This window comes from Choloepus didactylus, chromosome 6, assembly GCF_015220235.1.
Source record: "Choloepus didactylus isolate mChoDid1 chromosome 6, mChoDid1.pri, whole genome shotgun sequence".
Taxonomy (NCBI): domain Eukaryota; kingdom Metazoa; phylum Chordata; class Mammalia; order Pilosa; family Megalonychidae; genus Choloepus; species Choloepus didactylus.
The window spans coordinates 127,707,730-127,733,808 of NC_051312.1; the positions used below are offsets into that span (position 1 = coordinate 127,707,730).

Sequence of the window (26,079 nt, forward strand, 5' to 3'; positions counted from 1 at the left end):
TTTAGATCACATATATTCAGAAACAAAAATATTAAAATTAAGAAATTTGCTTCCTTTATCAAGATCTTTTCTACAAGTTCAGCATTTGATTCCTAATTCCTAAAAATTGCATTGTTTGGTAAACTGTAGTCTGTTTTAGTTGCGATTACATTCCTTTCCTTCTTAAGAAATTATTGCATATCAAAATAGCTATCTGGATGTATTTATCTGTGTAAAGAATGTGTTAGAAGTGTGACCAGATTGCATTTATAAATATTATTATAACACTACCATAAATTGTGTAAATAGCACACAACATCAGTAGTTCAGCTCAGAGTGACTCATTTATCAGTCCAGTCATATGCATTACTCAGAAATAATTTACAACACACTTTGAGGTCCTCTAGGGATGATAAAAATAGGTGGGATGAAAATACCTATTTAGGGAATTGTCTGGAATGTTTAATCCATTGAAATGACATCACCATCTGATAGTATTAAATAGGACTTGGTGCTTTTCCAAGCTATTCAGTTGATACTATTATTCAAAAAAAACTCAAGACTGCCTAAAACACAGTGCTGAGACAGTTAATGAAATGTTACTACATATATCAAAATTAGTAAGAAAACCCACCTGTTGTGCTGGGATTATATTAAGAAAGTTTATGGTGTTTCAGACAGTATCTCATTATCTGCAAGCCAATTGTTACCCTGTGACATTTCTTATTATTGTCTTGAAGTGCTGATTGAAATTTATCATGTAAGCTTCTTTCATATGTACTGTGAATTTGTTTGCATTAGGGACTGAGTTTTATTTCCTTGTAGGTCCCTTATCACCTATTAGGACATGCAATTGGGGTGCTTAAATGTTTTGTTTTAATTTTTGCTTAATGGGACTGGTACATTTTGTTTAACATAGAGTTCAGAGCTTCAGATTATTTATAAGTGCTTTAAAAATATAAATTACATCAGGTCTCTCACCTACATAAAACCCTTAAATGGTTTCCCAATATATTAAAATATTGGCTTCCTCCTTAGACCTGTAAATTCTTGCTTAGTTTGACTTCCACTTCTTCAGTTTCATCAAATTCCTTCCCCCTTTCCTTGTTCTTGGCCCGGCTGCACGCGGCGTTCATGGCGCTCTGCGAGCTTTTTTCTCACCCCGCCGAGCGCCGGTACCGCGCGGGGCTCTGTTCCAAGGCCGCCCTGTTCCTGCTACTGGCCGCAGTGCTCACGTACATCCCGCCGCTACTGGTGGCCTTCCGGAGCCACGGGTTTTGGCTGAAGCGCAGCAGCTACGAGGAGCAGCCGACCGTGCGCTTCCAGCACCAGGTGCTGCTGGTGGCCTTACTGGGACCCGAGCACGGCGGGTTCCTCGCCTGGAGCACGTTCCCTGCCTTCAACCGGCTGCAGGGGGATCACCTGCGCGTCCCGCTTGTTTCGGTGCGTGGTTGGGAATGAGGGCGGAGGAGGGTGAGCGAACCCCGCCCTCGGGGGAGCCCATCAGTGGTCCTAAGGGGTCGCGAACCCACTGCACTTGTGTACACAGGTTGGTGGGCTAAAGCATGTGTTTACTTTCTTGCGGAGGAGATGTGTTGTTTCATTCAGCTTTTCCAAAGAGATCGCCGATCCCAAGTTAGCCGCTGCTGTCAGGGAAACAGCCTGTCCCTGGCTCTTTATTTCCGTGGAACTAGCCTGATGGGATGGTCCTGAAAATGTTTCTGTGAGCCATGGAGGCCTAGCATCACGACACCCTAGGAGCGGAAAGGGCCAGCAGTTTTATGCTGACTTCACACGTGGAAGCCGAGGCGCTGATTGACTCCAGAATGTGCCGCTGGCGGGGTCACGTCTCCCTGGGCTTGTCTTCTTAGATGCTGCTCTGTCCTGCACCTGTCTAGGATGAAATACAAGGATTTTATTGCCTATAATTTAGATTTTGGTTCAGGATAAGTGAATGCTTCCTTTACAGTCACCCCTTTCCACGCATTTTCTGAGAATGTTTTCCTTCGTAAGTGTGAAACTTAGGTTTCCTTCTTCCAAAGCCGAATCTCTTTAGCACCTCGAGATGGTGGTCTGCGCTGTACTTATTTTACTTCGCTGGGAAAAAAATCAGACTTTCTTCCGTCAACTCAATAAGATGATTTTTTTTAATCTGATCATTTGAATAACTAAACAAAGTATGGTTTTGATAACTTTTTTTCTGATTACTTTTAAAATTTCCCTTCATTTTTTTTTCTGATTACAAAAATGTATGCTCATTGTAAAATATTAAAGAATTACAAATATATATAAGGAGAGAAAAGGCTCAGGCACATGTATCAATATTTGCTGATCAACCTTATTCTTTTTAAAGTTTGCAAAGCATTTCATGATATGGAGGAGCTATAATGCTTTTAGCCAGTTCCCTGTGGATGGATATTTGATTTGCTTCCAGTCTTTCACTATTAAAGACAATCCTGCAAGAGCAGGATTTTGAATAAATCTATAAATCTTACACCTTGAATGTCAAATTGTGAGGAATTGGAGTACAAGCTGTTTATTGTAATTGTGAGAAGTACATGGAAAACTAAAAAAAAGCGTTAACTCTAGGGAAGTAAAAAATATGGAAAGGTATAGTAATCAGAATTGTGAATAGGGTTTTATGTAGCCATAAGTATGTGAACACTGAATACTGACTAACCAAAATGACAGTTTAACTCTATTGGGAGGATAGGAGGAATCCATGAGTGTGGTGGGACTGGTGGGAGTGAGCAGGGGAAGCTAACTTTTCACTGGAGGAAGTCAATAGAAAATGCCCAAAACTGAGAAATGCCAAGACAAACATTATTTAGAGACATAGAGATACATTTCTAAATAATCAGACAAATGAGATAAAAGTATTTGCCTTTGGGGAGGGGGGTGGAAGTCTGCTGTTTGTTTGTTGCTGTTGTTGTTGTTTGTTTTTTGTTTAATCTTCATTTTATTGATATATTCACATACCATGCAGTCATACAAAACAAATCGTACATTCTATTGTTCACAGTACCATTACATAGTTGTACATCCATCAAACCACCAGTCCCCTATGTCTGTGGTCATGTTGGTGGCCATTGAGGGGGGGTGGGCCAATACCCCTGCATTCTCCACAGGCTCCTCAGGGGGGCACTACATATTTTTTTCCTTTTTTTTTTTTTTTTTTTTAACCTTCTTTTCCTTTTTAAATCAACTGTATGGGAAAAAAAAATTTTAAAAACAAAAACAAAAAAGAAAAACATACAATAAAAGAACAAATATTGTTGAACTCTGATTCCTTAAGTGATATTAAATTGATCAGCTCTTTTAAATTGATTTTTAAAATGGGAATGGAGTAGGAAGACAAATTTCTTTCAATAACTCCTCACTAATCATGACATATTGCCCATTTTTATTCTTACTTGAAATTATAATGCCTCTGGGGAAGGGTAACTATGGATAAGGGGTCAGTGTAGAGGTAAACTTACATTTTACTGCATATCCATTACTTCTTATGTTCCACATGTATTTCCTTTCCAAAGGGAAACAAACAAAAAATTAACTTGCTAGCTTTACTTTAGATTAGCAATCCCTATCTTCTAAACTTTGGTGGAAGTCTTCTTCTTTCCATTTGTATATTCCTCGCTTTCATACTCTTCTGGTTATTTGATTCTAAGATAATCGTGAAAACTTAAAGCATTACAATTTTAAATCTAGAACCAATACTACCTGTTATTTTTATGATACCCCTAATCATTAATTTTCATACTGGATAATTTTACACTGTTGGTAAAACATAAAACCCAAACTTCTTTTTCTTGGTCTTTTTTTTTCTTCTTCTTCTTCTTTCTAGGCCAGTGCCTATAAGAACTTGATGACCTCATATCTATAGTCCTTCTTAGTAAATGTTTTGCTGACTTCTTGTTTGAGCTCTTGGTGTGGGAATAGTTTAAAATCAGTTGATACCAGAAAAAAAAAAAAAAAGTTAGAAGATATGATGCAAGAAACAACCTTGATGACTACCCAAAAGATAATAGGAGTAAACCTAACAAGAAATGTGCAGATATATATGAATAAGACTTTAAAAGATTGCTGAAAGAAACAAAAAAGGTGAGAACAAATGATAATTCATGCCATGTTCTTTGAGAGGAAAACTCATCATCATAAAGATATCTCTTCTCCCTAAGCTAATCTATAGTTTTAATGCATTCCCAATAAAACACAACAGAATTTTTTTGAGGGGAAGAAACAGACAGGAAAAAGTAAAAGTAGCCAGAAAATTCTAGGAGAAAAAGAAGAGAAATACAAGGAGACTCACTCTGCCAGATATTAAACTATGTCATAAAGCCATATGCCAGTTTGAATGTCTTATGTCCCCCAAAATACCATTATCTTTGATGAACTCTTGTGTGGGCAGACGTATTAGTATTGATTAGATTGTAATTCTTTGATTGAGAGTTTCCATGGAGATGCGATCTACCCAACTGTAGGTGATAACTTTGATTGGATAATTTCCATGGAGGTGTGGCCCTGCCCATTCAGTTTGGGCTTGATTAGTTGATTGGGGCACTATATAAGCTCAGACAGAAGAAGCAAGCTTGCTACAGCCAAGAGGGACATGAAGAACGCACAGGAGCTGAGAGAGGAGCCGCAGCTTACAGAGCAACATTTTGGAGATGGCCTTTGAAAGCAGACTTTTGCTCCGGAGAAGCTAAGAAAGGACAAACGCCCGAAGAGCAACTAAGAATGACATTTTGAAGAGAAGCTGCAGCCTAGAGAGGAATGTCCTGGGAGAAAGCTATTTTGAAACCAGAACTCCAGAGCAGACGCCAGCCATGTGCCTTCCCAGCTAACAGGTTTTTGGATGACATCGGCCATCCTTCAGTGAAGGTACCCTGTGTTGATGCTTTATGGTCTTAAGACTATATGAATACTTTATGATCTTAAGACTATAACTATGTAACCAAATAAACCCCCTTTATAAAAGCCAAAAAAAAAAAAAAAAAAGAACTAGTCCGTCTCCAAATGCCAACCCATGGTTTCCCCACACCGCAGCCCAGCCATCGGACTTTCAGCCGGCTCACTCACTTGGTTCAGAATGCAGACTCCTGGTTTCACCAAATACACGCTCCCTGTAGATTTAGCAGACCTTGTCCAGCTGGTGCATCGCTGGAACTGATGTTCTGGGTCACTTTCTGGTTTTTATCTAGTATTTTCATGGAGGTGTTTTTTTGCCCTGTCTAACCTAGCCGCCATCTTAGGATCCTCTCTATATTTGCTTTTAATTGTTGTGTAAAACTTGAACATGTAGTCATGGAAGTCATGGAAGTTAATGGTAAAAAAAAAAAAAAAAACCTTTAAAACTTTAAACTGTGTAACTAAAAACTCATTTTACTTCTCTGAAGACCATGGTTTGCTTCAGCAGTTCCAAATAGCTTGAAGAACTGATGCAGAGTCTAACAGATGCAGACAGTCTAGTGCAGGGAAATTGCTGAAAGCACAATTAAATTGCCAGTTTACCACAGGCAACAATTTCTTTTAATTTTTGTCAAACACATGATTTGAAATGATTATGTGCTTACAAAAACCCAAGGAAAAAAAGCGGAGTGTTTTAAAATCTGTAGTTTCATACTCATAAGTAGGCTTTAAGGTTAAAATTTAATATAATCTAATATTATAAATTATATTATTATCTGATTTTAAAAATTAGAATAACCAGAGTTATCCTCATTCAATACAGGGCACACACCTAATCCATTTTCTATCTATTCGCGCTCACAATATAAGGCAGTACATGTAGTAACGTGCTAAAAACTGTTTTTCAGGTTTCTGTTTTATCCAGTGGGTCTTCTTTGCTTAGTACATTTTGTCCAAGATTGATTGTAAGAACCAGCACAAGTGGAGCTGACAAAGAGGATAGTCCTGATCTACAATGAAAAGGGGTTTTATTTCTCAGTAACTTTTTGTACTAATTATAGGAAAGAAATTTTAGAGAGAAAGATGAACAGAGATTTGGATATAGGGATTGAAAACAATGGATCTTCAAAATATTTTGAAAGGAGAAAAGGGGCACAGTTTTGATTACCTTACTGGAACCTTAGGGTTCATAGAGATCATGTTCCTGAAAACACTATTTCCCTTCAGATTTATTAATTAGAAATGTGAAGTCTTTGCAGCTTTGTGGGTTAGGGATCTCTGACCAGGATTTAATTATCTGAGTTATTTTTAAAAAAGACTAATTAAGCATAAAATATTACAATGACATTAGCCTTTTTACTTCACTCCCAAATTACACATTGATGAAATTATAGATGAAATTCTTTTAACCTAAATTAAATATTTAACTGCATAAGTTATTAATCTTTTGGACCATTATTCCGCTCCAGGTTTGAGAGATGCTAATAATTTCTGACCAATGAGTCTGAGGCTGAAAGGTAGTCATTAAACCTTCTTACATCCCTGAAATTTAGGGAAACTCAGCTGGTTAGGTTCCCCCACTCCTTTGATAATATTCTGGGAAAGCTCCCCTTATCCCTGATGAAAAAGAAGAGATGCCATAAGTAGTGATGATGATTATAGCAGCTAACATTTATTAAGCATTTATTATGTGTCAGACACTCTGCTATGAAATTTATACTTGTTATCTATAATCACAGGATGAAGACATTGATTAATTATACTATGTAAAAGTTACATCTATATAATTTTAAACCTACTTATTGGAGCTTCAGCTATACTTAATTTAGGAGTTGGTAAAAGATGACCCTTGAATTTTTGAGGTTGAGTGACTATAAGTTGATGGTTATAGTGACTTAGGAGGTAATGAAGTTTATAAAAAGAAAAATGAGCTCAATCTTGATAACGCTGCAGTGGTAGAAAGAAAATCAATATACATATAAAGTTGAGTTGAGTCAAAAGGTCAAATGCACTTGGCAAATCTGGAGGTTATTTTTATAAAAATTTTAATCAATGAATGAAATCCTCAAAGGTAGGGTTTCTTAACCTGGTATTAAACTCCAAATTGTATAGACCCCCTTGAAATTACATATAAAATTTTATATGTATGTTTGTGTGTATACATTGTTTTCGTTAGATTCTCAGTAGGGTCTGTGAACGTAAGAAGGTCCCAGGCTAACATGTTAAGACATATCTTTGGTGGGGTGCTAAAGAGGCACCCATGAAACAGGCACTGAAAGAGAAGAGTGTGAAAGAGAACTAACACCATCTGGCTAAGAATAAAGCAAATCAGATTATCCTCATGAAGGTGAGAATTCAGATTAATTCTGTGAGGGAAGGAGTATAGAAAAAGAAAGGCTAAGGCTCAGAACCAGACTTTGGTAATTCTATGTGGTTAGAAGAAAAAGAAGAGCCTATTAGTGAAAGAGATGGAGGGAAACCAGGTAAACACAGAATCAAGCAGAAGAGATATTTATTTTGGAGCCCAATTAAGTGTTAAATATAATCAAAGGTTAGAAAAGATGAGAACTGAGAAAAGATAATTGGCTTTAGCCTAAAGGAGTTGCCAGTGATCTTAAAGCAAATTCAGTGGCATGTAAACATAGAAACCATAGCATAGGCTAATGGCTTGATAGTAAGTAGGAAAGGACAAGAGCTTGAGTCAACACTTGATAAGATAATGACAACAGCAATAGTAAAAATCACAATTGAAATAATAGCAGCTAACATATTTTTAGCACTTCTGTGTGTCAGGTACCATGCAAAGATTTTTTTTTAATTGGATTTTTTCATTTAATCTCACATACCTATGCAGTAGATTCTATTATTATCCCACTTCAGGATAAGAAAATGGAGGCTTCAGGAGGTTAGTTAATTTGTCACAGTTGTATAGTTAGCAAATGTTAAGCCAAAACTTGAACACAGCAAATTGACTCCTGGGCCTTCATTCTTAGCACCATACTGTTAAATTCTAAAAGTGTCTGCAATGCTGTAAAAGGAAATGTGGAAGATTTCTGTGACTTATTTGAAATGAAAAAAAAAAAGAAAAAAAAAGTGTAAATGTTTTTGCATAAAAAGTAGGGAGAATAAAATTATGTAAACATATTTTCACATATAAAATAAAGCACAGTGGTAAACCAAAAAGTAATTAAAAAAAAAAAAAAAAAAAAGGATACCTGTAGGCAGAGGACAGGAACAGGGATAGAAGCAAGACTTCTCTGACTTTATCTTGTAATATAATTTTAACTTTGGTATCATGTTAAAAATCATGTGTTTATATATCCAAAAATAAAATTAAGTCAAATAGGAGAAAGGAAAGTAATTCCTAATATTTGGAAACAAACAAATATATATATACCTATCTGTATAGCATGTTGAAAAACACAACACAGACACAGAGATAGCTCTTTTGAGTAACTTTAAAACAGTATTTGGACTATGCATTCTTAGTATAATATAAACTCAAGATAAAAAGAATTACAAACAATTATTAACTGTTAAGCTTTACCCAGTAGTTTTATTTTTAGTTGCAATATGAGTATACTTATTTTTTTTTTTTAGTGAGGCAAGAAGATTATTTTTTTTTTAAATCTTCATTTTATTGAGATATATTCACATACCACGCAGTCACACAAAACAAATCGTACATTCGATTGTTCACAGTACCATTACATAGTTGTACATTCATCACCTAAATCAGTCTCTGACACCTTCATTAGCACACACACAAAAATAATAAGAATAATAATTAAAGTGAAAAAGAGCAATTGAAGTATACTTATTTTTATTGTTAATTGTAATATTATTTTAGTTAGTTTGAAACTATTTTATACTTATTGTATGATAAAAGAAGTAATTTATGTTAATGTTGTTAAGAACCAAGATCTTTCATGAAGAAAAGAGATATAAAAAAATTTTCAAAGAAATATAATTCCAGTCATGTAAAATGTGAAGCAGAAATAAACAGCATGAATTCAAGATTTTTTTTTTCTTTTTAAAAATACTTATGTCCTAGCTCTGTCCCTCAAAATGCTGAGAAGCAGTATCCAACCCAGCAGTGATAAGCACTGAGCATCCAGATAACAATTTCCAGTAAAAGAACCAAGGCTTCTTGGAGAAATGACTGATTCCAGGTTTGGGGCAGAAAATATCAAGATAAGCATGGGACATTTTTATTATGCCAAAAATTAGTGAAGCTATTGAATATTTCTTTGTTCATGTTAAAAAAATAAATAAATAACGTAGAGAAGGTCCCAAGACCAAAGATGGGAAAATGAGCATCAAAAAGAATGACTGCCGTTGATTTAAACAAATTGATATATAAAAATCCATGCATTCTTTATGATACTTAAAAGGGCAAAAAGAAACCTAAAAAACCGAAAAAAACAAAAATCATAGTCACCATTGGAGAGAGCTAGTAGGCCAACCCCTTCCCCTGGAAACTGGTACTTAAAAAGGAAGAATTAAGCATTCATTCTTCCTATACTGTTCGAGTGGTATTTCAGGAAAACCAAATAACCCTAATTGACGAGAGAAAATTTGGAAGAATTTCATCTAGTGAATGTGGCAGGAATAAAATAATTAGAAAATCACAGTTTTGCAACTGCTACTGAAATCATTGATTCAGGTAACAACCACCAAAAAATACTAAAACTGTTAATGCTATAGTTCTCAAAATGTGGACTCTGGACCAGCATCTTCAGCGTCATCTGAGTACTTCTGAAAAATAAAAACACTCTGCCTGTGTGCCGGTTTGAATGTATTGTGTCCCCGCAAATGCCATTGTCTTTGTAGTCTTGTCGGGGCAGACGTTTGGTTCTGGTTAGATTTGCTTGAAATGTGCCCCACCCAGCTGTGGGTAGTGATTTTGATGAGATGTTCCCACGGAGGCATGGCCCCGCCCATTCGGGGTGGGCCTTGATCAGTGGAGCTATATAAATGAGCTGACTCAGAGAGAGGGAACTCAGTGAGTGCAGCTGTGAGTGATGTTTTGAGGAGGAGCAAGCTGGAACGTCCTGGGAGAAAGCTGTTTTCAGGCCAGAGCTTTGGAGCAGACACCAGCTGCCTTCCTAGCTAGCAGAGGTTTTCCGGACACCATTGGCCATCCTCCAGTGAGGGTGCCCAGTTGCTGGTGTGTTACCTTGGACGTTTTGTGGCCTTAAGACTGTAACTGTATAGCGAAATAAACCCCGATTTTATAAAAGCCTATCCATCTCTGGTGTTTTGCATTCTGCAGCATTAGCAAACTAAAACAGGCTGCTTCCAACACAAAGTATATCAGAAACTCTGGCAATCTATGGTTTAACAAGCCCTCTAAGGCTCTGATGTACACTGGTGTTTGAGAACCACAATATCGCCTCCAAAACCCATTGATCAATCTTAGTACCACTAAGAGCAGAAGAACCAGAAGTTGCATTCCTCCTAAAAGATACATTTTTTTGCTCCCCAAAATATTAAACCCAAATCTCTTTAAGCCCTTACATTTGAACTCCATTTTATAAGAAATATGGGAGATAGAAGAATAAGTTAAACTTTCATGAGGAAGCAAAAAACAAATCTGGAATATAAGACAACTTACCTAGTTTCTTCACTAAGTCAATAGCATGGAAAGAAAGGAGGAAAGGGTAGGGGTTCCAGAATAAAAGGATTCCAAAGACAAAATAAACAAATGCAAAATAATACATTTTGTTTGGATCCTGATTCAAATAAGCCAAGTGGGGGAATTTTAATTCTGACTGGATATTAGATGACATTAAGAAATTGTTAATTTTGTTAGGTGTGATAATGGTATTGTGGTTATATAAGAAAATGCCATTTTTTAGACATACAAAAGCATTTAGTGTGAAACAAAATGATTTCAAGAATTTGCTTTAGAATATTGCAGAAAAAAAGGTATGAAATAAAAAAGATAAATGAAACAAAATGGCAAAATATTGATAACTCTTGAATCTGGGGAATTCATTATACTGTTTTCTGTACTTTCATGTATGTTTAAAACCTGCATAATGAAAAGTCTAAAAGAGAGTTTAAAAATTGAACTACAATATCGTGGATTTATTAGGATATGTGTATTCCTGTGCTATCTTTTATCACACTGTACTGTAATAGCCTGTTTACTTGTATATTCCAATATTTCTCAAACTATCAGTAGTGAAATGCCAGTTTTTTTAAATGTCCAATCTGTCACAGACAATTATTTTTTAAAATACAATAAAAGTCAGTTACCACTGGTGGGAGTATGTAATGGTATAGCCACTGTGGAAGACAGTTGGGCAGTTTCTCAGAAAACTAGGTATTGAATTACTGTATGATCTGGCAAATTCACTTCTTGGTATATACCCAGAAGATTTGAAAGCAGTGACACGAACAGACATTTGTACACCGATTTTCATAGCAGTTTTATTCACAATTGCCAAGAGATGGAAACAATCCAAATGTCCTTCAACAGATGAGTGGATAAACAAAATGTGATATATACGTATAATGGAACACTTTGCAGCAGTAAGAAGGAACAAGGTCCTGAAACATGGCAAGATGGATGAACCTTGAAGATACAATGCTGAGTGCAATAAGTTAGACACAAAAGGATGAGAATTGTTTAAAATGGAGACTGATGAGGATTGTACAACTGAGTGATGATAATGTAAGATACGGGTGTATTACCATGGACAGAACATATGCTATGTGAACTTAGGAACCCCCTACTTCATAAGTCAATTGGGGCTTGCTCTTGTGAAACTTATGGTTGTTAAGGGGAGGCTAAGCCAACCTATAATTATGCTTAGAAGTCACCTCCAGAGAACCTCTTTTGTTGCTCAAATGTGGACTTTATCTCTCTGCAAATAAATTCATTACCCTCCCCCCATGTGGGACGGGACCTCCCAGGTGAATGAGTCTCCCTGGTGACTTGCAACATGGATTCTGGGAACGAGCCTGACCCTGGTATCGAGGGGTTAAGAATGCTTTTTTGACCGAAAGGGGGAAAAGAAAGACAACAAATTAAGGTTTCAGTGGCTAAGAGATTTCAAATAGAGTCAAGATACTGTCCTGGAGGTTACTCCTATGTAAGCTTTACCTAGATATCCCAAATGGCCACAGTATGATAAGCCCAAGTCAACAGTAGCCCCAAAAACCCTAAAGAAGACTTGGATCCCTATCTGAGACTCTAAAGTTTTAGTCACTAAGTTTATTCTTCAGAAACTTAAATTCTCCAGTAAGCTCCTATGCCAGCTAAGTCCCCAAACTCAGCCTCTTCAAGAACATCAACCAGATGTGTCCCCTCTTCCCATAATGTCGACATCCCTTTTCAACATGAGGAGTTAGGGTGGTCACGGTAGACATCCCTGAAGATTGGGAAAGTGATTAAACTAGAGGAAGAGGTAGAAACAGACAAGATGGAATTTAACAAAGGATTATGAATACTGAATCTCTGTATAATTTTCTTTTTCTTAGTTGCTAGGGTATTAGAATAGCTCGAAAGAAAGAACTGAAATGGTGAAACTGTAACCCATAGCATTCTTTGAAATTTGCTCTATAGCTACTTGTTAAATTACAATTTGAAAGTTATCATCTTTTTGTATAAATATATTTCACAGTAAGGAAATAACTGAAACTATGGTACTGTAACCCATAACATTCTTGGAAATTTCCTATATAAGTACTTGTTAAATCATACTTTGAAAGTTATCACCTTTTTGCATATATGTTTTACACAAGAAGGAAATAACTGAAGCTGCGGAACTGTAACGCATAACATTCTTTGAAATTTGCTAACTGCTTGTTGAATTGCACTTGGAAAGTTATCACTTCTATGTATATATGTTATATTCCACAATAAAAATATGATAAAATGTCAGTTACCAGAAAAGCAAAATTTAAAAATAGCACATACAAAGTATTAGCTTAAAAAGTTTCATTGTTAAAGTCAACAAACATTACATTGCATTTCACTTAATCAGAACAAATAAAACACAAGAAAAAAGAAAATAGTTTTTGACAACTATTGGTTCATTGAAAATCTGCACATAGGCAGTTAATATAGAGAATTGCTATCACACTCCTAAGTCTTTGTTCCATAATGTTAATTCACATTTTTAACGTGGCACATGAGTGTGCTATTTGCATGTTAACTTGAGGAACTTGTGCCTTAACTTGAGCTTGATGACAGTTCTCCCTGCTAGGGATGATTTATCCCTAAACTGATTTTATGTTTGCAGCCACAGGCTTTCCCTGTTACTTCTGTTACTGATTTCTCAGCAAATTTTACAGTTTTCAAGGATACCTGCACTGCCAAAATCTTAAAGAATTGGGAAGGTAATAGATAATGCTGGAATAATTGCCGGATTTTCTCTTAAAGAGTGAAAATACCACCTCTTTAAATAGTTGGTCTCTTAATCTCTAACACTCAGATGTTGTCACTTTTTTCCTTCCCGTGTGTTATGTATTTATTGACATGTGATGATGCTAGGTTCAGATATACCACACCTTTGTATAAATGTAGGTAATATTTTCTGTTTTTTCAGATAGTACTGATGCCAAGCTGCAAAAGTTTTTTCCCTCTTTGTTGGTAGTGCCAAGTTGGACTGATAACTTCTAAAAAACAATAATTGTAGATTCCATTGTGCCCACAGGACTCATTTTGTAGACAGTGATTTGGGTTCTTTTTCCATGTATATTAACTTTAACTTGTTTACATTGGATGTATGATGCTTTTCTGTTTTGTCAAAATCTCCAAAATTTTTTATACTAACCAACATTGACTCAGCATTTTCAACAGAAAGAAATTTTGTCCATCCAAAGAAGTCAATCATTTGTCCTTGAAAAAATTGTCTTGTTTTAGTGATGGCCATTTAAGTAGCAGTAGTTGTGAAATCTTAAGAAGGATATTATTAACTATCCAAAAGATATTTCCCTGGAGAAAACATGTTGCATTCCACTCGGTAGGTTTTGTTTGCTCAAGGTTCCAACCTTCTATTTTGGACTTCTCAGCTCATTCTGTATAGAAGTGAGATTCTGGTTTACTCTTATGAGTAGAAGGCCCTTTGTCCACTTGCCAGTTCTTAAACATAGTCACTCTGATGACAGTTTGGACATATTGACTAAAAACGCTATAGATTTGTCCCTAAGTGAATCCTCTTTTCCCCTTCAGAATGATGAATGGCTGTTATATGAGCTCTGTGAAGGCAGAGGGAAGATGTGACAAGCTGATTATCTCACTTTGTGATAATAGCAGATGTAGAAGAATATACAAAATGTTCACTTACATTTAAAGCCTATCCGTGTAGAATATGGCACTACTTCGGCACATTTTTATAATGTTGATGAAGAGGTTCATGATACCACTCATGGAAGGACCTTAGCTAAATATTTAAGTACTGTTTCTGTGACATTTTGTGCATTGAGGCAAGTACAGAAGAGAATGATGTTGTCCCTGTCCTTGGGAAGCTTAAATGAAGGTATCTTTTATTTTCTAAAACACAGTGGTTTAGGGGTAGATCTGTGTATGTGTGTGCGTTGGGAGATTTTTAATTTATATATGTGCAGGTAATTACAGTGTGAGACTGTGTGATAAGTGATAAGAAGTTCAGAGAAAAGAGAAATTTCTACCTGAAGTGATCAGGGACTGTTTGTGGGGGAAGGTAGCATTTAAACAGGGTTTTAGAACAATGGTTAGGATCTCCGCAGCAGGATACTAGAAAAGAAGCTTCATAGAGTGAAAAATGCAGTCAGAGATTTTGGTCCCAGATCAGTCATTCACTTACCAATTATATGAGCTCAACTTCTTCATCTATAAAATAGGAATTACATTAATAATTATCATAGTATTTAGGAGTATTAAATGAGATACTGTGATATGAACATGTTTTGTAAACTGTAAAGTGCTATACAAATGTTAGTAAATTTTATATTAAATATTGAGAATGGTGTGGTCCAAAGGCATGGAATTTAAAAGACAACAACAACAAAAAATTACAGTAAACCACATAGACCAGAGCAGAAAATGTATAAAGGTGACTGTGAATATTCACCCTACAGCTCATTGCTTGTGAAAATTATCTTAAATAGAAAAGTCTTTCAAGATTTATGTTGGCCACCTCCCCTCAAAAGATAATTTCGGAGGTCTTTCAGATCTTCAGCTGAAACCTGAATGTGTTCTAATGTACTGTTTTATTGAGTCCATGTAAGAGTATATGCATAATTAATTTTCATATAAACTGGTTTAATAAAGATTAGGACACTGCACAAAGATGGCTAATGTATATTCAAAATATTTTTGTCTTGCATGGGTATATGGCAGTGTTCACTTTAGAGAACAGGTCTGCCTAATTTTAGGTAGATCAGAATTGAACAGGAGAACAGGGTTTGAATTATTTAAGCTACTTCCAGGCACTGCCATATCTCATGTTACAGGTGGTTTATATAATAATTGCATGAAAAGAATGTCTTTAAAAAAGCTGTCCTTTGTCTGACGGGATGTCAGAGAATTTATTCATGTTCTTTGTTTTACATAGATTTTATTTTTTAAATGTTGGCTAGGAAAAATATTCAATAAATTTTTTAACAAAAAAAGGGAATGCTTAGGCATAAAAACCATTTTGAGTTGTACTGTGACTATTATGCCACCTGCTATTGTGCTCTCACCATTTACCTGGACTCTAGTGAAATATGGGAGTTATTACTCTAAAAGGCAAGGAAGGAAACTGGAAAATGACATGTTATTTGAACATTAAACCTTGTTCATTAAAAAAATTACAAATACTAATAGTAGGTTTATTTTAGTTTGCTGAGTAATTCTAAATTCTCTGTTCCTTTATAGACTATCTTGCTAATCATGGCCGGTTAAATGAATCTGAGGCCAGGCGCAAATTCTGGCAAATCCTGTCAGCTGTTGATTATTGTCATAGTCGGAAGATTGTGCATCGTGACCTCAAGGCTGAAAATCTTCTTCTGGATAACAACATGAATATCAAAATAGCAGGTAACTGGGACATAGCTGGCTCTAACATGATCAGAGTGAGCCAGTGTACTCAGCATGTGCTGAAACTAACCTATAGTCACAGATTCAGGATCATCTGTACCTGATGACACCAGGCTTTCTCCAGGTGTACTTCATTCATTTTCTTAAGATTATGTGTAGTTAAAAGTAAGGGAAATAAGTTCATTATTAATATACACAATAACAGGGCTGTAACTGGGTCTAATTTGTCTCCTCAGTTTGATTTGTGTCTAGGGCCCTTTGTTAGGTTCTGCTGGAGAAGGTACGTTTGCATGTATGTGAGAGTGATTGGAGGGACTGACACAGCAAGAGGAGCAGGGTAGGTTGCTAGTGCTATAACCTTTTCTCCTAATATGGTGATGGCTACAGGGAGGTTACGTACAGAAAATACAATGGAGGTGATGGAAACAGAAGGAGAAATGTTTGGAACACAAAAGCACCTTGCCTTGCTCTGATATAATAGGGTTTTGATTTATAACAGGGAGACTAAAGGTAGAAATTATTTTTGCTTATCTTACTCCCACTCTTTTCACAGTTGTAAACACTTTTATATTTGAGTTTCTTTATTCACATGATCAAAACTCATTCATTCGATAAATATTTGTGTCAGGTACACATATGCTAGGTACTGGGGATACAAATCAGAAAGTCATTTACTCTGATTTTAAAAGTTTAGTGGGGAGATAAGTATAATTACATACAATATGATAGTTGCCATAAATAAGGTATGTATGAATTGCAATGGGAGTGGAAGTGGGGTGAGGGACATTGACTGCTTGCAGAGCCAGGGAGGCTCCACAGAGAAGGAACTATTTGAGCTTATGCTTGAGAGATGAGTTAGAAGTTTGCTAGCAAGATAAACAGAAGTAGGATGGTCCAGGCAGTCAGAAAGACTATATCATATATAAATACCACAGGTGAGAGAGAGAGAGACAGAGAGAGAGGGAGGGAGGGAGGGAGGGAGAGAGATTGAGACTGAAATGGTGGGGAACCATTAATCTATAGTGGTTAAATGTAAAATCTGTAGGCATGGAGAATTGATAAGGAGGAGCAGGTAAGTAAAGACCAGCATATGAAGGGTGTTGAATGCCATGTAAAAGATTTAGAGTCTATTCTTTAAGGAATAGGGATGCCAGTTTATTGAAAATTGTAGGGCGAAGATGGGGGTGAAGTGGGATTGGGTTAGAATTAGATTTGTTTGTTAGATAATGTCTCTAACAGAGTGAAGATAGGTAGGAAATGGGTAAGATTAGAGACAGAAAGATTAATAAGGAATCTAATGCAGTAGTCCAATTAAGAAAATGTGGTCTTAAATAGAGCAGCAGCAGTAGAAATTGAAGGTGTAGATGGAGGGAAGGAGATTTATTTTGGTTAGTTTTGTTTTTTTTTTGTTTTTTTTTTGTTTTTTGATTTTTTAGAGATATATTCACATACCATACAGTCATCCAAAGTGTACAATCAGTTGTTCACAATATCACCATATAGTTGTGCATTTATCACCACAAGGTTTGAACATTTTCATTACTCCAAAAAAATAAAAGAATAAAAATTAAATATAAAAGAACATCCAAACATCTCATCCCACCATCACCCCCATTATTCATTTAATTTTGTCCCCATTTTTCTATTCATGTGTCCATACACTGTGTAAGGGGGGTTTGGATTGATTTGTCTTTTTTGTTTTGAAAGTGCAATACACTGTTTTAGAGTGTTTCCATAGTTTCTTATGTGCTTCCTCCATTTGGTTTTTGTTTTGGTTGTTCTTCCTTTTCCTTTGGCCCTTCTATTTGGTCTCATTCATTTCTCTCCTTTTTGCCAACCTTCTGTAATACACTTCATTGGATTTTGTTTGTTTGTTTGTTTGTTTTTTACTTCTCCTTGAAAGCATCAGCTGTCCAAAAATTGTGCTGTTCAGACTAGTTGCTCCTTTTTGAAGTCCTTAGGTCTGTAGAAAGAAGGGGGAGAGCCCTGCTTCATCTTTACATTCCTTTATTGCCCAAACAGAAATTCACAACAACAATAGCTCAGAGGAGTTCTGGAAGTCTTTTTAAGCAGGGAAAGGTTAGAGGTATGAATCATACTGCTCTAGGAATTAAAAAGTGCTCTGTCACTAACATTTTAAAAGAAAATTTCAAAGTGAAGCACCAAGGAAACTTAAAACAAAAAACACAGAATATTGCTTTAAGATTATAACCAAGTTTTGCCTGGCTATATTATGATACTATAATTCTACCCTAAAATATAAGTAGGTCCACTCAGTATTTGTAATATCACCGTGTGCTATCTAGATTTTTGTTTTGTTTTTGGTGTTTTTATTTTTGTTTTTGAATATCCAAACTCCAGGAACTTCTAATAATCTGGAATAGAGGGAAAATGTCAGATACCTAGAGTTGCTCTCTCCTGGTTAAGCTAGTATGACAACTAATATTTACTGCGCCTTCACTATTTTCAGTTACTCTGCTAGGTACTTAAATTGTTTAATCTTCACAGCAACCCTGGGAGTGTATAATTATCGCCAGTTTTTAGACGAGAAAACAAATATAAAGAGATTAAGTAACTTGCTAAGGTGACCCAAAAAATAAATAGCAGACCTGGAATTTACACCTAGGTCTCTTTAACTGCAGTGTAGCTTCCAAGTATTATTTGTCAATTATTCCTTCAAGGGTACTCACGAGCTACATTTTGGGTTCCATTATTATATTTATACATTGTGACCCTGATTGCATTCCTCATAAGAGGAATCACACGCAAGTATTTCTAAGCACTCAAATATTTTATTAACCACATTTTTTCTCTGTCATCCTCACCACCCCCAACCCCACATTTTAGTAAATGCTTATTTAGCATCTACTCTGCTCCTGGGCTAGGTCCTAGAGAGTCACACATAATCAAAACAATGACAACAGCAACAAACAGAAAAGCTCAACTCGGTTCTCCATGGTAAGGAATTAACAATCAACTAAAGAAACAGACCTTTAAGTAAATATAATACAAAAAGATAATTGCTTTGGGAAATTATTAGCTAAGGCTTGATTTGAGAAGGCATTTGTGGTGGGGTTAGAATGTGTGCGTGTGTACACACACACGTGCATGTGTTGAGAGGGTGAGGTAGGGATGGCTGTTGCAAGCAAATGGATCGACATGTGCAAAGGCAGAAAGAGGCAGGAGAAAACACAGAATGTTTAGGGAAACAACAGGTCTGAGCTAGTGGAGTATCAGTGCCAGTGAGGGGTGATGAGTAAGAGCCTGGACAGGTAAGCAGGGGCAGGTAAGGGTTTCACACACCATAAAAAGTTTAGATGTGTTCCACTGCCTTTAAAGAATTTCTCCAGAGTATTTTTATCCATGGTTTTCATAACTTTTAGATGGCCCAACTTTAAGACATTATCTTCTGATCTTGAGAATTCTTCTTGAATTTTAAAGAAATTTAAAACATGTGGGAAAGATGGGGCTCCATGGAAAGAAGTTGCAAAACCCAGAATAAAATGCAAAATTATTCCCTCAAATTATACTTTCTTTCTCTGTTTCTTCTACATATGAAGATCCCTTAAATTGATGAATGGGCTGAATAAATTTGCTGTTTTAGCCATCTAGTGTATTGAAATTGAAGAGAAGCATAAACCAAAACTAGTTTAAATTAAAATATTTGTCTGTTTCTAAGAAAGAAAATGAAATAGAAGTATCAGACATGATTCATTTTGATAAATATAGAAACATAGCTTTAGAATCAGCTTCTAATTTATGTTCCCCCAATGGGTAAAGACCTTAAACACCAGTGAACTAGGGACTTACCCACACCTGTGCCCAATGCCTGCCTCCGTTATAAGACCTCATCAACCTTTGTAAAATCTGAGTGTTAGAACATTCAGAGTAAGAGGGTAAATGCAAAGCAATATTGGCTTTCATTCGTCATTGTTTCTTCCTAGCTATTTTGGATATTTCTTTTCAGACATTATGTTGATGAAGGACATTAAGTTTTATCTTTCAACTTTGCTACTTCTGAAATGTTTATAATAAATACTTAGATAAGGTTAAAATTGTATGAATTACTTGGAGGAAATTTTCAGAAAGTATTACAATTCAAATAGGGCCTCATGTAAAGAGTGCTGAGTTTGGTATCAGACAGTACTGGTGCAAATTCTGGCTATGCATTAGTACTTGGTAGCTGTGTGACCTTGGGCTGATTATTTAAGCTCTCTGAACTTTGGTTTTCATATCTATTAAATGGAGATTAATCTGTTTTTCTGGAACATTTAGGGATTAGTGATAATATTACACAAGGAGTCAGTATAATAGTAAGAGTATAGACTCTAGAGCCAGGCTATATGGGCTAGAATCAACCGGCTCTGCCACTTACTGTCTATGTGACCTTGGACACATTGCTTAACCTCTCTGTCCTTAGTTTCTTTATCTGTAAAGGAGGAATGATAGTTCATGTCTCATAGTGTTTAATGAGATAATATTTGCAAAGTACTTAGTGCTATGTGTTTGTTAAATAAATTAATTAAAACTCCTGGTACCATGTAGGCACTCAATAAAAGGTAGCTATTACTTGTATTCAGTGTATTATTGATAACATGTGAAAACAAATCCTTAACATTTTGAAAGCTGTGTAACCTCCTTCAGCATTTTTTTTAACCAAGGCCTTAAAGCCTCGATACAAATCTTAAAAGAGCAAAGAAGGTTTATCGTTTGTTTTCTAAAGTGTCTCTACTTGATGCAAATTAATTTTTTGAGAGGGACTGTAAATATAATTAGCCTAAATCTGACCTATGGATCACAAGTCAGTTGTTTTTAACCTAGAGGGAATGCTTCCTTTCTGAGTTTATACGTTATATCATCTCTCATCATTGCCTCTAACAACCATCCTACTTCTAGGAGACCTTGAGACAGATTTACTGTATATGTAATTCTAGTTTTGTGAAGCTTTGTGCCCTAGAACTGGAAGAGTATGGGGAAATCTGAGATAGGTTTTATCAGTAAAATCATAATATTAAGTTTTATATTTGTTATCCTCCTGCTACCAGAATTATGTTTAAATGTAAAAAGAGCTTTACATTAGCAAGTACCATGAGACTTTTTTTCCCTTCAAACCTGCCTAGCACTAGCAGCATATTAAACCTGAGATACGGAAGAGAGCCCAAAGGTTTGTTTTGTGTTTCCCACTTCATCTGACTTCCCCCCACCTCCTTCCTCCATTTTGGGCTAAGGAAAATAATTTGGTTTTTTTAGATTATTAGACAGATGTATGTCTCAAACTGGTCAGCAAGAATACATTTATCGCAAGTGTGATTATTATTCTTTTGCCCTCCTGTCAGGTAGGGAGAGAGTGACTGATGTTTGGAAGTGAACCATGCAGCTGGCCTTTTCTTGCTGGTGAGCAACAAAGTTTGCATTGACGTCAGTGTTGATTGATCAGTATTCAGTTTGTGCAATGGGTCAGGTTTGTCTCTGTCATTCTCCTACCTTTCATTTGTCAGCTTTCATTTCCTTATAATTTTCTTCTTCGGTACTATTATGATAATTACAAAAAATGTGTAGCTCTTCATCAAGGATAGATAGCCAAATTCTACTGCTTATTTTAGAAGCAAGGATAAATTTAACCCTAAGGCCATCTGCTATTCTATGGGAGGGTTTTTAAAATTATATATTAGACATTATAGCACACTGCTGGAGATTTAAAATAACTCTTGTTGTGTTGATTCCTAGAAATAGTTTAATTTTTCTTAGTTTGAAGACTAGTTTTCAGTGTTTTGTTTGCTGTTTTCCTTTTTAAAAATTAGTTAATGTAACAACTTGTCTATTTAGTCTTTCATTTAAATAAAAATTCTAAAACTATTTAGAAATTATGATCATTTTGCTACAATAAATGCTGACAAACTGCTTAATATCTTCTTTATCTTTTTCACACACTTTTATTCTCTCTTTCCGTACTACTCAAAGAGTCGTCTAGGGACTAGCAACAATCAGCATCACTTCTGAGCTTGTTAGAAATCCAGAATCTCAGTTCCCACCCTAGATCTACTCAGTCAGAAACTTAATTTTAGCAAGTTGCAATGTGATTTGTTGTACATGTGTTCATGTTTAAGAATGACTGATCTATTTCACACCAGAATCCTGTAATGTGCTCAGTTACCATTAGACAGTAGTCATCAGGATCAGTATATTTACTCTGTGCAAGGACCTGTTATTCCTAAAACATTAACACTTTGCTAATGATGTCTGGGCACTGATAATTCACAAATTTAATTAGTGAAGACAATAATAATTGGTGTGTTAGCAGGAAGACTTAGGTCAATCAGTCAACTTACAAAATATAGGGCAGAAAACAATAATAGCAGTTCTAGTTCTGTGTTCAAATATATCCATGGTCTGTAACTGGGTAGCTGGATAAGAGGTAGTTAGATAGAGCACTCAACTTTTGAGACCAAGTTGATTTCCATGAGAGTCAATAATTGATCTTTTCTCTGGTTAAAGAGTCTACCCCAAACTCTATTTTTTTATAGGCATTTTAGGCCATGTAGAAACCAGAGAGAATAAGAATATATAAGGAAAGCCCAAAACCCATATTAAACTTCGGAGTACATGCCTTGGTGTTTTGAAAGGGATGGGTGCATGGGGGTATATTCTTGACATGCAAAGAAGAAATGTATCTAGTTAACACATCATGCATTCTTAAAATGCATGCAGAGTCCTAAAATGAATGTAGATATATATTTCTGACATTTGCTTTGTAAACCTCCTAATTCTTCCCATTCACTTATTAAGGATGCTGTTAACATAGCTTATAACATCATCAAGAAGAGAAAGCCCTCACTTGTCAATTTCTGCTATCAGAGTGATAAATTAGGAAATCTATCTTCTATGTTTAATGTAGAGGATTTTTTCTTAGTTTATGACAGCCTTACCTTCAATTTTAAGTTAACCCTTTGATTAGCTGGCATCCTTGGAACATCTGTGATATAGTAAAAAAGAACACCTGGTTTGAGTTCAGAGGTCCTCTATTTTGATACTAGCTAAGCCACTTGCACCTGTAGATACTTGGGCATGTCAGTTAACCACTCTGAGCCTTAATTTTCCCCTTTGTAAATTAAGGACAGTAATACCTCACTAAGTTGGCATCAGTATTACAATAGAATACATACAGAATATCAAGAATGCAGCATCTCACCTAAAGTAGGCATGATAATAAATGTTCTTTGCATATGAATATAACTCATAGACTGTGTTAAAGGACTAGTTGTCATTTTTTTATTTGTAAAAATACTTATGATTTCATATTGAACCTTCTTAAAATTGAGAAGCTAAGAGATTCTTCGAGGAAGATCTGTATTTTTCCTACTAGGTTCAGGAAATGTTGAAAATCATGATTGATCTGATAAATTAAAAGTATGTTATGAGAAAGAATTCAAACTTAATTGCTCCCACACAAATGACAAATTGCTGCAGAAGAAACTTTCTTTCAAAATTTTGTCAGAGTTGCTAAGTCAGTAACATAGGAATAAAAAGATGATAATGCTAGATAATGCTAGAACAAACCCTAAAATGGAGTCAGAGGTATCAGTATGAACTCATGGTTTTGCTTTGTTTTTAAAATGCATATACATATAGACGGATACAGAAGTAAAGATAGATGTGTGGGTATTCATGGGTTAGTATTAATACATATATTCCCTAGCTCTGTCTGCTGACAGAGCCTAGGAACAATGACGTACCAGTAGCAGTGAGCACACCTAGGGCTTTTAGTCTTGAATTCTAGATACCATTCTTCACTAAAAGAGCCAGGGATCCTTGGAGGAGTGGTTGATGTCAAGGCTTGGACAGAGAAAATACAAAATAAGCCTGGAACATATTGTGGTACGAAAAGTAAGGAAAAAGAGAAAAAAGATTGGGACATGTTGAAAGAACACAGGAGCCAACCTTAAATAGCTCCCAGTGGCCAAAGCTGGAATAATTTCAGCATCAACATAAATAATAGTATTGAATTATAATCCAAGAATAAAACTAATATTCATCAGTACATAATATATTATATAATAAATTAATTATTGACTAAATAAATGAGTAGAAGGGAAAATTCTTCCTTAGGGAAGAATTCTAGTTAATAAGTATAGAAGGAATGAGGGAAATGAAAACTCACTATTAGAACACCACAGTAATCATTGCTGCAATCAAGATCCCACTAATGAATGCTCAAATTAGTGGATAAAAATTTAAGGAGAAACAGGATATTTATATAGTGTCAATATATCTTCTCTAAAATATTTCTTCATTACAAAGAGAAAAATAGTAACAGTGAAGACACCTGGCACAAACCGCCTTGATCAAGTGATTGAGGTGATTAAGTGATGAAGGTTAACCTCACCAGTAATAAACATAACATCAAGTACCCTCTGATATGATGCGCTAAGAAGAGCACATTACTTCTGTGAAGTTCTTCCCCAAAATTCATGATCTTAATCTGACCATGAGATAACAACAAACAAAATATGGGATCCTGAACTGAAAAAGGATGTAAGTGAAAAATGGTTAAAAAAAAAAGTTTAAAAAATAACATCAAAGTGAATCCAGCATTGCTTGGCATAGTATTAAGACAGAGAAACAGCAAGCAAAACTTTTGAGGAGACTTGGGACTTCCGGTTGACCAAGATGGTGGCGTAAGACATTCCAGGGTGCCATTCCCCTACAGAATCTTTGAACCACTAGCAAAAACTGGCAGAGCCTTCTTCCTCAAAACTGCAGCAAACAGTTAAAGGGTTACGGTAACTGAGTGACTGCTAAATCAAGAAAACTACAGGAAAGGTTTGTGGCTCCCTTGCTGCCTCCACCACCACCCCCCTTTCTGGCACAGTGTGGTGCCCTGGCCCTGTTCCAGAGGGAGCAGAGTAACCCATAGGCAGATACTGGGTGCCTGTGTGTCAATACAATCTCTTACCAGGTGGCAGACTGAAAGACTGACCCGGAAAATACATCTCTGGTTTGTACTCCAGAACTTGCCCTATAAGCAGAAGCATCTTGTAGACACCTAAAGCAGTGTGAGAAATAATTAAGTCAAAGCTGCCTGGGGCAAAGGATTGCCAGCTTTAAGAAATAAAATAAAGCACGTGGAGTTGGGGAGAAGGAGTCTATTTCATAGAGAGGAATTCCATAGAGTGACAAGATGGAGAGGAGCCTGAACTTCTTTTCACCTCAGGCTGATTTTCTTGACAGGAGGGCTAAATTTGGAAAGAGAGCACAAGCTAACGAGACAATTTACAAAGGCTGTGAACAGTGTTTTCTGCATTGGTTTGTTTTTGTTTGCTCCTGATGCACTCAAAGGAGTTTATCAGTAGCTGGATACAAACTTAAGGAACAGACAGCTCAGGGACCGAATCCCATAGTTAACATATTTATATATTAAATTGGACAGTGTGCAACAAAAGATTACAAGACAAACAAAGAAGCAGGAAATCATGGTGCATAAAAGAAACAACATAACAATTCAGAAATCATTAGTGAAGGAGAAAAGACTGTAAACATAAAGGACAAGGACTTTAAAAAAAAACTGATGTCCAATGTGCTTAAGGAGGTAAAGGAAAATACAGAGAAAGCACTGAAGGATATCAGGTAAACAATGAATGGTTAATATGAGCATCTCAATAGAGACAGAAATTTTAAAAAGGAGCCAAACAGAAATACTGGAGTTGAAGGCCACAATAAGTGAAATGAAAAATTCCCTATAGGGTTTCATCAGCAGATTGGAACTGGTAGAAGAAAGAATCAGTCAACTTAAGACAAGACAATTTGAAATGATTCAGGCTAAGAAGCAAAAAGAAAAAAGAATGAAAAAAGGTGAACACAGCATAAGAGACCTGTGGGACACCATCAAGCTTACCATTATGGGAGTCTCAGAAGGAGAAGAAAGAAAGGGACAGAAGGAATGTTGAAAAAAATAATGGCAGGAAACGTCCCAAATTTAATGAAAGACATGAATATGCACATTCAAGAATCTCAACAAACCCTGAACAGGATGAACTTGAAGAAAAGCATACCTAGACACTTAATACTGTAGCTGTTAAATGTCACCTGCAAGGAGAGAGCATTGAAAGCTACAAGAGAAAAGCAACATGTCATGTACAAGGGAGCCCTTAAGTACCAATAAGTTTAAGTACCGATTT

General features: G+C 35.9%; 2 protein-coding genes across 3 annotated transcripts in view; both read left to right on the forward strand.

Annotated features, from left to right (window-relative positions):
• The window catches only part of SIK2 (salt inducible kinase 2), a 147,323-nt gene that overhangs the window by 76,592 nt on the left and 44,652 nt on the right, over positions 1 to 26,079 (forward strand). The window contains exon 4 of the mRNA XM_037841392.1: positions 15,743 to 15,904. Coding sequence (XP_037697320.1) covers positions 15,743 to 15,904 — 162 coding nt within the window. The remainder of the gene's footprint in view (positions 1 to 15,742; positions 15,905 to 26,079) is intronic.
• Positions 1,083 to 3,989, forward strand: LOC119538461 (transmembrane protein 231-like). Of its 2 annotated transcripts, none has more exons than XM_037841404.1 (2): positions 1,083 to 1,422; positions 3,824 to 3,989. In XM_037841404.1, exons 1-2 carry the CDS (start codon positions 1,114 to 1,116, stop codon positions 3,860 to 3,862), a joined length of 348 nt encoding a protein of 115 aa, XP_037697332.1. In that variant the 5' UTR covers positions 1,083 to 1,113; the 3' UTR covers positions 3,863 to 3,989. The 2 variants fall into 2 exon arrangements, with proteins under 2 accessions (XP_037697332.1, XP_037697331.1); XM_037841403.1 differs by lacking the exon at positions 3,824 to 3,989 and adding an exon at positions 2,022 to 2,686.